General features: G+C 64.5%; 1 protein-coding gene across 1 annotated transcript in view; it reads right to left on the bottom strand.

Annotated features, from left to right (window-relative positions):
- Positions 1 to 66: 66 nt before the first annotated feature.
- KCNQ2 (potassium voltage-gated channel subfamily Q member 2) overlaps positions 67 to 13,576 on the bottom strand; it is a 53,918-nt gene continuing 40,408 nt past the window's right edge. Inside the window, exons 11-15 of the mRNA XM_040638593.1 lie at positions 8,206 to 8,429; positions 7,505 to 7,613; positions 6,969 to 7,100; positions 1,931 to 2,054; positions 67 to 1,417 (exon numbers count right to left, since the gene is read on the bottom strand). Of these exons, the coding sequence (XP_040494527.1) occupies positions 713 to 1,417; positions 1,931 to 2,054; positions 6,969 to 7,100; positions 7,505 to 7,613; positions 8,206 to 8,429 (1,294 nt within the window). The 3' untranslated portion in view covers positions 67 to 712. The remainder of the gene's footprint in view (positions 1,418 to 1,930; positions 2,055 to 6,968; positions 7,101 to 7,504; positions 7,614 to 8,205; positions 8,430 to 13,576) is intronic.

Genomic DNA, 13,576 nt, shown 5'->3' on the forward strand with positions numbered 1-13,576 from the left:
GCTGGCCGTGGCCTGGCAGCTGGTGCCCAGCGAGAGCAGAACAGAGAGAACATGGGGGTGCCCATCCCCAGATCTCCTGCGGCTGGGGGGGCCTCCAAGGACCCTCTTCCAGAAACCTATGGAGCAGCCCCTCCCCCCGGAAGCCAAAGCTGGGAGGTCCTGAGGCCCCACCCCTCCTCTCCAGGCCAGCATCCCGGACTTGGGAGGGACTGGCTCAGACCCCAGGGTGGGGGGACATGGCGCTGACCAGCAGCTCTCTGGAAGACCACCCATCATGTCTGCCATGTGCGAACTAGCAGGGGCAGGGACGGAGGGACAAGGACAAGCCACACCCAAGGGGCCAGCCGTAGCCACGGGCCCAGGCTCCCTCCCCACCACGCCTCACGGGCCTCTGATCCTGCCCCTAGCTGCCACCTTCGCCCGGGCCCTGCTCCTTGACCCCACGCCTCCTCCCGACCACTGGGGCTCTGTCCTCAGCCATCACCCCTGCTCACGCCCCGGCCAGCGGTCTCAGAGCGGGCACGGCCAGCCTGGCTGCCTCTTGTTAAAAAAGAACTTTAGTCAGCCTTCCCTGCCTGAGACCAAGGGGCCCCCCTGCCCGCCTGTCGCCTTGCACAGGCCCCCCCACTGTGTCGCTCTGAGGAAAGGGCCCCCAAGAGTCCCATCTGCAAACCTGGAAGGCCAAGAGTCAGGGAGAGGCCGGCGGGCAGCCTCATTTCCGGGGCCCGGCCCAGCCCACGTCGCCGAAAGGGCCCTCCCCAGTGGCGGAGCGCGGCGGGGGCCCGCACGGGGTGCAGAGGTCCGAGTCTGTGTCCGACTCGCCCTCGGCGATGTAGGGTCTGACTTTGGCGCAGGGCGCGACGGCCGCGTAGCCGCTGTTGAGCGCGTCCAGGTTCTCCTTGGACTGGGAGATGCTGAAGCCGCTGAAGGAGCGCTCCAGCTCCTCGTGGTCCACGGACGGGATGGAGATGGACGTGTCGCTGTCCCGCAGGGCCCCCTCGTGCCTCAGGAACTCCGTGCTGGCCCTATTACCCCCGCTGTAGGCAGACAGCGACCGCTCGTGGGCGGGCGGGGGCGGGATCCGCACCAGCGAGCCGTGGTCCCCCACGGGGGAGGTGCCGTGGCCCTGGCGTGGGTGGCACTGCTGTTGCCATGAAGTGGAGGGCGGGCACTGGGCGGGGGGCGCGGCTGGGGGCGCCGAGAAGTTCTTCTGAGCCACGGAGCTGGCGGAGCGGACGAGCTTGATGATGCAGCCGTTTCTGTCCCCGTGCTCCCGGCTGTCCTCGGGGCTGTGGTACGGCGGCGCCGGCTCTGGCTCCTTGGCCCCGAAGTAGGCCTCGGTCTCCGTCGGGGGGATACCCATGCGTTGCATGTAGATATTCACCAGAAAGTCCAGCTTCTTCTCCATGGACAAGACCTGCAAGGGGAGCTGCTGGACCAGGCCTGGAGCTCTCCGGGGTGGGGGGGGGACCCCAGGCTGCCCATGAGAGGTGGGGGGCCTGGGCTGCTCATCAGAGGTGGGGGACTCCAAGCTGTTCCCAGGAAGTGAGAGGACCCCAGGATGTTCCCGGGAGGTGGGGGCCACAGGATTCTCATCAGAGTTGGGGGACCACAGGCTGCCTGCTAGAGGTGGGGACCCCAGGCTGTTCTCCGGAGATGCAGGGACTCCAGGCTGCCCCCCACGGAGGTACAGAAGCAGTAGGAAGCAAACGCAGCAGGAGCTCAGCTCTGACCCCACCCATGTGTGTGGCCCCTTGGAGTAAACCCTACAGAGGGAGGGAATGGCCAGCTCCTTTCCTTGGCCCCCAGAAGCAGGCTCCAAGTCCCAAGTCTTGTGCATGGCCCCTGAGGACCTGCTCCCAGGAGAGAGCAGTGGCCCACCCCTGGAGCTCGAGGACCCGCCTGCAGAGGCCATGTCGGCCCCTCCTACCTGCTTCTCCACTTTCCCCAGCCGGCCCATCATGCTGGGGTCCTCGGGCAGCTCTGCCTCAGCTGGGCCCTTGGTGCGGTCCTTGTCAGTTATCGCTGGGCCCCGCCCCACGATCTGGTCCACTCTGCCAGGAAGAGACCCCACCCCCCAGCATGAGTTCGGGTGGGTGTGGCGGGGCCCGTGGCCCTCTCCTCCTGGGCCAGGCCACAGCCCCCCAGATCCAGGCCCCAGGCTGAGCCCAGAGCCGACTGGGGGGGGGAGCAGGGTACCAGGACAGGTGGACGCGGGGCACCTGGTCTCGCCCTGCTCTCTGAACCTGAGGGGTCTGTTCCCCTCCCATTGTGTCCCAGAGGGCTGGCACATTAGCAAGGAGTAAAGTGGAGGGGTTTGGGACCACGCGCCCCTCAGCTCCCCTCCCCTGCACCCTGCCCCCACCCCCGAGCTTTACTCCTACACAATGTGCCACAGGGTCCTCAGCCCACCTGGGGTCTGGGGAGGGCAGAGTTCCACGTGTGCGGCAGGAACAGAAGCAGATGACGAGAGCCACAGCTCCATGCACACCGGACGGGGGAGAGGCACAGACCGACACAGGAAACCGCCAACGCACAACGGAGGGGGCAGACAGAGCCACTGCCAACCAGGGGGAGAGTCTGTTTGTGCTTGCTGTGCGTGTGCACGTGTGTGCGCGTGTGCCTGTGCCAACACGCGTGTGGGATGCAGAACGCAGCTGAGCTCGTCTCAGAGGAGGTGACAAGAGGCAAAGGAGGTTCCTACGCGGGAGGGGGACATCAGCACGGTCCCCGGCGGAGCCGGAAGGGCCACCGAAGGGCTCAGAAGGGGCCACTGCTGCAGTGTGGGCTCCTAACCTTCCGCGCCAGAGACCCACAGGTCGCGTGGGAGCTCACTCAGAAACAAAGACCCCGGCTGTCCGCAAGCCGCTGGTCGGCCACTCCGTGCCTGCTGGGCGCACGGCACTCCCCCCGCGGCTGAGGCCGGGCCAGGGGCCTCAAGCACAAAGCACACTCGTCACGTTTCAGCTCCCACACCCTGGCAGGCGCCCTGTGAGCTGGCCGGGGCCACGTGTCAGCGTCCTTCCTCACCCACAGGCTGCCCCATCTGCCTCTGGTGGGGAGCGGGGCTCGGAGGGCTTTTCCTTTCTGTTGCCTGAAGCAGAGAAGGGTTGGGACTCGCGTCAGCCACGGGGCAGCCTCATGCGCTACGGAGCGGCATGCTTGTCTCATGCACCAAAGTCAAGGAGCGGCTGGGGGACAGCGGGGCCCTCGGGCTCCAAGCAGACGCCAGTGGAGAATGGAGAGGGAGAAGGGTTCTCTGGTGTTTCCAGGTGTCCACACAGTCCAGGCATAGGTGCTCAGCGCCTTCACCCCTGCCACATGACGGGCCACCTGCCTGGCTGGTCCCACTGGGAGCCTGGAGCTGCCACTGGCAGGGGGTTGGGAAAGGGACCTCCAAGGGGCCTGCGCCATCCCTCCCCTAGGCCTGGGGGGAGGACTCAGGTTTAACCCCCATGTGCCCACACTGTCCTTCTAGCCCCTTCTCTGTATGACTCTGTGTGGCCTCTGGCTGCAGTGGTCCAGAGGCCTGGGGGCCCTGAGGGCTGCAGGACCTTCCTGGCTCACGGCTCTGAGGCCCCAACACCACACCCCCCCCCCGCCGCCGCCCCGCAGCAGAAGGATGGGCTCGAGTCTCGAGGCTGGAGAACATGGACCAACAAACACTGTCTGAGGCTGCCCTGGGTCAGGCCTGCTCCCTCAGGGACTCCTTTCTCCTGGAAGAGCCCCCCGGGTTGAGCTGTCCTGGGTGCCGACCTTCTGCCTCATGGGCGGAAATCCAGGCTCACGGGGAGGATGGACTCAGACACACCAGCCCTTCTTCCAGCCAGCTTGGACCCAGTGGCCGGCATCCCTGCTGGCCTCTGGGATGCTCTCGGGCCCCTCCGCCCTTGCCCTCCTCCCTGTCCCAGGGGCTCTACTCTCCCCCAGCTGACCAGACCTGCCCAAGGGGAGCAGGTCACATCCATCATCTGAATCGTCCCTGGAGGCAGGAAGGCTCTGAAGCTCAAATTCGTCACTTCTAACTCACCGCCTAACCGTGCCCTCGCCTTCCTCCACGCCCATCAGCCAGGACCAGCTTTGCTGGTGCTCATGCTGATGGCTGGAAATAAAGCTCCACAAGCCTCGGGCATTCCCTGGGACCCTCCCTCGGTGCTGGGCGCCTGGCAGGGACTTTCCTATTTATGCTTCACAAGCCCTCAAAGGCAAGAGAAGCAACAGGACCTGCTCAGATGCGTGGAACAGCCCAGGTCGGCCCCACTGAGGGGAGAGCCCCAGAGGGGCTGAGGCGGGAAGGACCCCTCCAGCCATGGAGCCCTGTGGCTCTGAACACATCTGATCCTCGCGGTGGCGCCCCTCTGCTTCTGCCCAGGAACACCCTCCAGGCAGATGTCACTCGGGATGTCCATGGAAAGGAGCCCCCCGTGGCAAGCTTCCCCAGACCCTGCCAAGGGGAGCAGCTCACGGGCACCCTGACGCCGCCCACCCGGGCCCACGGGGCCCAGCCTTCCCCCGATGCTGCTCTGTGGGAGGTGCGGGGCAGGTGCTGCCGTCATGTGGCCTGGGGCGAAGGGGGCTGGCCATTCCACAGAGACAAGGCGGGAGAGGGTTGGCATCCTGACCTAGGTGAATACTGGGGTGACTCTCTCGGAGGGGCCGTGGGTCCTTTGGTGGGGTACTTCTTGTGCCGGGGAGTTGAAGGGGGTGGGGGGCCCACAATCATATCTATCCTGGCGAGTGAACAAGAAAAGAGACACCGGCAAATGCATCGTGAAGAGCACGGAAGGGGAGTCGGCAGAGGGACGCTCCACGTGGAGCACGGCGGCCGCCACGCTCGCCCGACCCGAGAGGCGCCCAATGTCTCCCGTGCCCAGGCAAGTGCGGGCAGGGGAGCCGGTCCATCCACCTGGGCGAGCAGGGCACGGACCCAAGGACGCCAGCGAGGGGCAGAAAGTCCCGGCTCCTTGGGGTGGCCCCTTTGTGTTGTTTTCCAGACAGAAAGGGAGGGAAAGGGAAAGTTTAGGACAGAAGAGCCTGGTGAAGAAATCAGCCTCCATGAGAGAGATGTAGGAACGGGCCCAGCGGCCGAGACGCTGCACTGCTCTCTCACACACACATCTGTGCTTGTGCACGGGCACATGTGAGCGCACACACACCCCCATACTCCACACACACGGTTTGCACCCAGTCCACACACACTTGCACACATACTCACATGCACTCCCATGGATCGCACACAGACAATTGCACACACAACTGTTCACACGCACAGCATAGGTTTGGCTGAGGCTCTGGGGTGAGCCATCGGCTTCCTAGCCTTAGCCCGTGTGGAAGAAGGGGTCACCATCCCCTGGCTCCCCGCCCCCCAGGAGCAGCTTCAGGCCCAGAGAGAGCCCTCCCGGGCATCCCGCTACAGGACTGGGGAAACACCCCAAGGCAGGCGCACACTGACCTCCCCAGAATGAGGACTTCACTCCTGCCAGGGGGTGGGGAGCTGGGCTGACCCCTAGGACCGTCCCCTGACCAGCCAGACCTTCTCCCAGCTAGGGCCCAGACAACCTGCAGCCGCCCAGTTTGAGGGACCCTGGGCAGGCGGGGGAGCGACTGGCAGAATCATGGGACCCATTTCAGGACAGACCCATACCAACAGCCCTGTGGGCTCCTCACAGACCCCACAAACACACGTGTGCACTCATGCTTGTTTCGATGTGGCAGAGCGTACACACCTGTGAGCACGTGTGTATCTGGGGTACGTGTGTGTCGTGGAGGTAGAGAATGCATGTATGCGGGCACGAGGCTGAGAGTGTGCCCATGTGTGCATGTGTGTCCGCGCGTGCGTGCACATGTGCATGTGTGTCCGCGCGTGTGCCACACATGTGTGCATGTGTGCGTGCATGTGTATTGTGTCAATGCATGTGCGTGCATGTGTGCACCGTGTGCCCATTGTGCATGTCTGTCCATGTGTGCATATGTGTGCACATGCCCATGTGTGTGCATGTGTCTCCATGTATGTGCATGTGTGTCCGTGCTTGTGCCAGTGTGTGCGTGCACACAGGAGTGGACATGCGTCCTGTGTGCATGTGTGTACACACCTGTACATGGGTGTGCAGGTAAGTCACGGAGTGAGAACCCTATCCTCACACATGTACAGCTGCACACAAGCAGAGTAGTGTGCGCCTGGCCACCGCCGTGCCTCCACTGTGCATCCCAGCCCTGCTTCCGGCTGGGGGACCGGGGAGCCCCCCGTGAGGCAGGGACGGTGGACAAGCCTCTCTGTTCCCATGTAGTAGCACTGCTTCCTGATGGGGCCACGAACCTGCAGCCTCATGTCCTAAGAGAACTACCCCATCCCCAACACACACGCACAGAAGTGTGCACGGCTCACACATACATGCGCACGTGGCACAGCATACACAGAGGCACATGCACACACCACACGCATGCATACCATGTGTATGTGCGTGCGTGCACACGACACACGTACACATACACATGTGTGCACACATGCACCTATGAGTGACCACAGATACCCAAACACGTGCACACACGTGTGCGCATTCGCACCATACACGTGCACACACGTGTGCGCGTTCGCACAACACGTGTGTGCGCATGCATGTGAATGCACACACACACGCTCACCCACCACAGCAGGGGCAGGAGGGTGAGAAGGGAGAGACAACAGAAACAAACAGACCACATGAGGACACGGCAGGGTGCCCACGTAGGGCTGGTGTGGGGCCAGAGAATGGCCCAGAGGCAGCAGCAGGCAGGGCTGACCACCGTATCCCCGCAGCCCTGTCCACCACCTCCCACTCTGGGGGGGCCGCCTGTGGAACCCCCGCGCTGCGCCCCATCCCCACGCTGGCCCCTGAGGGACGCCACCCCCCGGTACCACACGCCGGCTTTGGCCCAGAAGGACCCGGCCTCCAAGCCCCAGGCTGGGCAGGCAGGGGTGGGGCTCTTGCCTGGACTGCAGGTTTTTGATGCGGGACAGCATGTCCAGGTGCCCAGCCGAGTACTGCTCAATGACGTCCATCACGTCGTATGGCCGCAGGCTCTCTTTGAACTTGCGCTTGGACACCAGGAACCGCATCACACTGGGGAAGCACAACCGTGAGCCCTGCGCGCCCCCCCCCCCGGGCCCTCCCAGCATCTCCCAGAACACCCACCAGAGGACTTGTCACGGTGGTGACCTGGCCCGGCCACCCACCTGCCCAGTACACAGGCCATGCCCAGGCCTGGGGTGCAGACAGACCCTCGTCCACCTGGGACCGCTGTGGGGGCAGCTCCTGGCCGCCCCCTCAGAGCCTCGGTGCTCCACACCCGGGATGGGCAGGGGACAGCCGCGACGGGAGGGGCCACGGAATCATCAGATGCAGGCGTCTCAGCAGAGCACGTGCCCTCACACCAGCCCCAAAGGACCCACACCCTAGGGATAGTGGACAGCACCCCTTCTGGACTCTGTGGGGAGGCCCCTTGTCCCGGACTCTGAGTGCCTCACCACACGGCCCGGATGCTGACTTTGAGGCCTGGGGTCAGATCTTCGGTCACAAACTCGCAGTTACAACTCTTATTGTCTTCTGCGATGTCCTCCCCAGGGAGACTTGCTTCTGGGTGGAAGGAGACACGGCCCGTGAGGGGCTGAGCGGCGCCCGGGGACCGAGGGGGCCACAGCACACGCTCTTTGGGGACGGCGTCAGGGAAGCCCTCAGAGCAGCACCCGGCGCTCTGGAAACCCACCCTGTCCCACCAAGGCTGCAAGGAGAGGCCCACGCAATGGCCGAAAAGTGGACGGAGGGGCAGCCCCAGCGTGCTATGGCTATAGGAAACGACGGCACATCAGCCCACCACATGCAGGCTTGAAGCCTGAGTGGCAGCCCAGCACGGAAGCATCTGGAAATAGGCACACATGGTGTGTGACTCCACGTGTGTGAAATGTGCAGAACAGACTGTTGGTGGCCGAGGCTGGGAGGGACCGCTAACGGGCACGGGTCTCCTTTGGGGCATGGAATGCTCCGGAACAAGAGAGGCAGTCTCTGTTCAATACTGTGAATGTGGTCACTGCCGCTGAGCTGTTGGCAGGAAAGTGGCTGGTTTTATGTTACATGAATTCACCTCAAAAAGAAGAGGGGAAAGAGGAAGCCGCTGCTCAAAGGGGCCCAAGGGGCGGCTGGACCGCGGGAGGGCAGCGGCCTGACCCACCTTCCGAGTTCTGTCGGGACGCAGCCCCCTTGATCCGGAAGGCCTGCCGTGCCCGGCTGCGGTCCCCAAAGCTCCAGCTCTTCGGCACCTTGCTCGGACTGTCCTCCAGACTCTGGTCCGCACTGGGCGACCGCCGGACGGTCTGGGCCTGCGGGGACCCCTTCCCCTTGGCAGCCACGCCTCGGGGGCTGGAGAAGACACGGTCTTTCAAACTGACCTTCTGACTGCTCCCACGAGGACCGACAGGCGGGCGGACACACACAGAAAGACAGCAAGAGAAGTCACTCTGGAAAGAACGCTCACACCCCACCGTCCGCTCACAGCTGATGCCTACACGTGGGGGGGGAGTGCAGGGGGGGCACTCCGAGGGCCACTCAGGGGCTCGGCCTGGCTGGAGAGCGGTCAGTGGACACTTAAATCACTTTCGGTGCTATGGGAAGGTGCCAGAGCCCTCTCCACACGGTCCTGTCAGGCCTCCCTCTCCAAGGCGACATGAGGGCCCCAAAATGCCCTGCAGGTGCGGCCTCTCCCTGGGCATCTTCTGTGGGCCACGCCGGTGGTTCCCCTACCTGACCTTCCACACCCCATACCTGCCCCCGCCGCATCCCCTCCCCCTCCGCCTGCCCCAGGGCCTGGAGGGGTGAGGTCTGCAGCTGATCACTGGCCTCTGCCCCGGGAGCCACCTGGAGGAAGGGTCTGGACCAGGAACAGGAGCGTGGGACTCATGGAGGGCGAGTGCCTGCTGTCGGCTCTCCCCTGCATCCAGGGCCAGCACAGGCTCCACACCCACACGCAGGATGTGTCCGGGGACTGAAGGCCCAAGCTGCCAGAGGGACGGAGTGGACACGCCTCATCTGCCAGCCACCTTGCTGGAACAGGCCACAGGGAGGGGTGACACTGGCCGGCCAGCCACAGCCCCGCGGGGTCCTCAGGGCCCCAGCCCAGCGTCTCTTGGAAACTGCGGGGACGGTTCTGGCACACTCGGGGCAGCAGCCAGGAGGCACGAATGGGTTGTGATGGCCCAGGTGCAGGTCAGGCCCCGGGGACCTGGCGGTCACAAGCTTCCTCCCAGTGGACGCTTCCCACTGTCTAAGAGCAAGTCTCCTGTGACCGGCACACCTGCTCACACCCAGCCACATGCAGGAGCCACAGAACTTCCTGGAACAGCCTCTGAGCCAGACCTTACACGGCCCCAGGGTGTGCAACAAGACTGCCCGGCAGCCCAGCAGGGTCTCTGCTATCCCTGGGAAGCCGCCATCACCTGCTGACCCCTCAGACGTCACCAGACCCCACTGTGGCTCCCCTGGGTCAGCAGCCTCCACTGGCCCCAACCAGGACCCACAGCTGAGACAGGCCCCTCGGACGGCGCAGACATGACTGGCCACGGAGAAGAAGTGGCCAGTGGCCTGGTCTATCCAGCCTGGACACTGCAGTCCCAGCCAGCGTCCTGTCCCTCCCCCCAGGCAGCTGAGATCATCCGTCCGCTAGATCAAAGGTCTTGTGGGACAGGGAAGAAGGGAAGAAAGAAACCCCCAAGAGCTGGAAGTTGACCTCAAGTGTGGATCCCACTCAGGAGTGGGGCAGGCGTCTGCTTGCTCGGGATGCTGGCCCCATTCCATAACAGCTGTGCCCAGCTCAAGGCCAAGAATGGGCAGATGGGAGCCAAGGGACGCCCAAACCCAGGTGCCACGGGGCCCTCTGCAACGATGACCTTCTCCTTCCCAATGGAGACCAACAGCCGGTCCAGGGACACCATAAGAAGCGGTGGCCCCACCAAACCCCCAGGAGCTGGACCCCACGCAGCTGCCTCGAGGACGGAGCCACAGGAAGGCTTTGCTGTCCCAGCCACTGGACTACCCAGACCAGGGAGGGGCACTCTGCCAGAGGAGGCCACTGTGTGGATGCCGAAACTCGCACAGCTCAGCCTACGGGTGCCCGGCCCCCGGCCACCCAGACCTGCCCCAGCCCAGGTGCCCAAGCGGCTCCTACTCCCACAGGTGTCGAGGGAGGGCTGCCCTAACCCCACAGGCCTAGGACAGTAGCAAACGAGCATGAAGGATGGGGCTCTGGCCAGCTGCTCCGGGGGGAAAGAGCCCTCGATGAGACCACGTGTGGGTGAAAGGGCACTTCCGTGGCATCTGCGCTTTGGCGTTCACACGGGACCAGGGAGCAAGTTCAGGAGGGTCTGGGGGAGAAAGCCAAGCCCCAGCCTTTCCTCCCCCACCTGCCACCCCGCAGCAAAACTCTAACTACCCGGGCCAGCCAAACAGGGACCGGGCAAGTGGGAGGCCCGCCTGTCATCGGCCACCCCTGGGTCTGCACAGCCAGGGCCCGGCTCAGCGGTGAGGGAGCCAGCATCCACAGGGAGGACGGACCTGCCCACACTGGACCACGGATGCCCAGGGAAAGTGCAAATGATGGAGTGACATTCGTGGGACCCGCACACAGCAAGGCTGAGCTTGGCCTGGGCTCCTGGACGGGCCGTGGGCACCTCTGGTCCTTCCGGTCCCCAAGCAGCCTGACCACAACCCCTGACCCAAGGGACCAGCCTGTGACCCCACAAGCTCTGTACAAGCAGGACAGCTTCTGCCGGGGCCCCAAATCTCTGCTCCTGGAGCTGCGAGTGTCCCCCAAGCGTCTACCTCCGGGGACACGCAGGCAACGCGGACAGGTTAGGGGAAGGCAGGCCTCCAAGCCCCTCTCCGGTAGGGGACTCAGAGCATGCACAGATGCAGATGGACAAGCATGCCGCTGCCCTGGGGCCCCTGACCTGCCGCACAGCCCCTCCCCATGCCCGCCGCTTGACACCATTGCTTCCAGGGCCAGCACTGGCCGCATGCACGGGAGGACAGGCGGGCGCAGCTGCCCACACACCGCAGGGCTGCACGCTGCACTGGTCAGGGAGGGAGGCAGGCGGGAGGGAAATGGGGGAACCCAGAGCAAGCAAGAGGACAGACGCTTCCACACACCCGACAGCAGACAGTGGACAGAGTGAAGGTACGGACAAGGAGCCCACGGTGCAGAGGGCTGGGATGGGGGCGGCTTTTCCACCGTCCCGTTTCCAGTCCGCCCTAAACCAGGCCTGTCGTGGGAAGGGGGAGCCGAGGGCCTCTGGCTTTCTGGCGTGTCCGGTGTGTCAGGACCACGGGGACCCGGCACACGTGGGATGGAGCTGCCTCCCGCCGGTGCGGCGGCCGGCTCGGAGCGGCCGTCCGCGGGTGCGTAGTAGAGGTGCTAGACCGGAGAGCCCCGGGGGGGGCCTGCCAGAGAGCGATGAGGACCCCAGAAGCCACCAGCGCCCGTTCTGGGCTTCCAAGCCCCTGGCCGGCCCCCTCCGGCTTGGAGCGGGGCATCGTTGGGCTCGGGGAGAAAAGCACGTTGGTGCTGCCGTCTCCGTCAGCGGGAGGTCGTTTGGAATCACGGGGGCCTGGCGCTCCGTGGCAAGGGCCGCGGAGGCCGCGCTGCCAATCAGAATTGGGGCCTGGGGGGCCGGGGGGGGGCGGCAGCCTCGCCCTCGCTCGTCTAGAACCTCTAATAAGCAGAGTGTTTGGCGCGGGAGGGGAGGTGGGGAGCCGTGCAGCAATGGTCGGTCCGTGCGACACGCCCCGCGGTACCTAGAGTGTCCAGGGCAGCATCCACACAGGGACTCTCTGCACGGTCTGCCTTTACTGGAAATGAGGAGAGCACAGTTAGTCCTGGCGCACTGGCGGACAGGACGCCGCCAGAGGGGCAGAAAGCACGGGCCCACCCTGCGGCGGCGGCTCTGGGCTCAGGGTCCGCCAGCAGCGCCTGCGTCTGAGCACCGACAGCGAGGGGCTGCACAGAAAGTCTCCCGCCGGCCTGGAAAAGAAAACAGTGCCCTATTTTTGGAGAAAAAAAAAATCCCGTTTTTTCCTCCAAAAATACCTTTTCCTTCCAGAGTCAGAGTTTTGGGCCGTGTCTTTTTAAAGATGTATTATTTTTTACTATATTCATGCCAAGAAAAAAATAATACATGGGCGAGACTTTGCAGAAGGCTGGTTCTAGATGGACAGGATTCCGGAAAGCACACACTTTAGGGAGGAAACACGTGCAGTCTGGTGTCACAAACCAGTCACCAAGGCTTCGCCAAGCCCTGCCAGCTGCCCGTCAGAGTGGCCTCAGTTTACCCAGGAGGCAGCGGCTGCCTCTCCCTGCAGGGAAGCGCAGGACAGCAGCCTCGGGGCGCCTGGCTCTAAGCACACTGCCCAAGGCGGTTCCCCTGGGGCTCGGTGCCGAAGCCCTGGTCCGGGCCGGCCTGCGACCGCTCTTTGCGGAGGGCCCACCAGGGGCCCACACTCCCCGAGAACCTGTCTCGAAGGCCCGCGATCTGTCTCTGCACGAGCGCGTGCACATTTCTAAGCAAATCTAAACACAACACACAAGAGCCTTTCGCTTTCCTGGGGCCTCCCTCCCTCCGCCTCCACGGCTGTTGCCTGGGACGCTGCTCTCCCACGGTGGGTCCGAGGAACGAGACGCGCCGACCCCCCACTCACGGAAACCAGCCCCGGGCCTCGGTGCCCAGCGTCCACACAGGAAAAGGCTGGTGGCGCCTGCCTGCGTCTCAGCAGGACCTCTCGGGCCACATAGAAAGGACACGCTCTGCTAGTCCCACTGGGTGAGGTCAGGCTCCTCAGAGAGCTCTGTGGCCCAGGGCCTGCGAGGGCCACACACCCCCACAAGCCACCCTCCCCTCCAGGGGTCATCCCCCGTGCAGGGTCCTCCCGGTGAGGAACCTGGGGTCCAGGCAAGGGCTCTCACGTGGGGGCAACCATCCCTGTGACTCAGGAGCCCCAGGACCCACCACCCCCACCACCACCCAGCAGCTCTGGCTACTCACAGAAGCCCCTCAAATTTGGGGCAAATGCTCTCCCAAGGCACACCCTCATGTCAGCCACAGTCCCACCACAGCTGAAGACAGGGACCCTCGTGCTCTCCCCGCCCCCCCGGGCTCCACAGGCCCGCACACGGCCCCCCACCGCCCACCACCTAGAGGCTCTGTCCAGGGAATGAGGACGGTGGGGGGATGGTCTCTGCCCCCAACACCTTAGGAGGGCCTCAGCTTCGACCAAACCCCAACCAGCTTTGCTTCCTTCAAAACTCCCAGCGCAGACGCAGGCCTAGCACGACCCAGGCCCCCCTCCCCCAAGGCCCAGACACCCGGGGAAAGTTCCCGCCCTCCTGGGGCCCGCCTCCCGAGTCCTGGAGCCTAAGGTGTGGCTAACTGTATTTAGTGAAAACTGAAACGGTCCCATGTGGCCAGTGGCTCCGGGACGGGACAGTGTACCCAGAGAGCCTGACCAGAGCTGGGCGTCCTGGACGGGACAGTGTACCCGGAGAGCCTGACCAGAGC

This window comes from Ursus maritimus, unplaced genomic scaffold (assembly GCF_017311325.1).
Source record: "Ursus maritimus isolate PB19 unplaced genomic scaffold, ASM1731132v1 scaffold_22, whole genome shotgun sequence".
NCBI classification, from domain to species: Eukaryota; Metazoa; Chordata; class Mammalia; order Carnivora; family Ursidae; genus Ursus; species Ursus maritimus.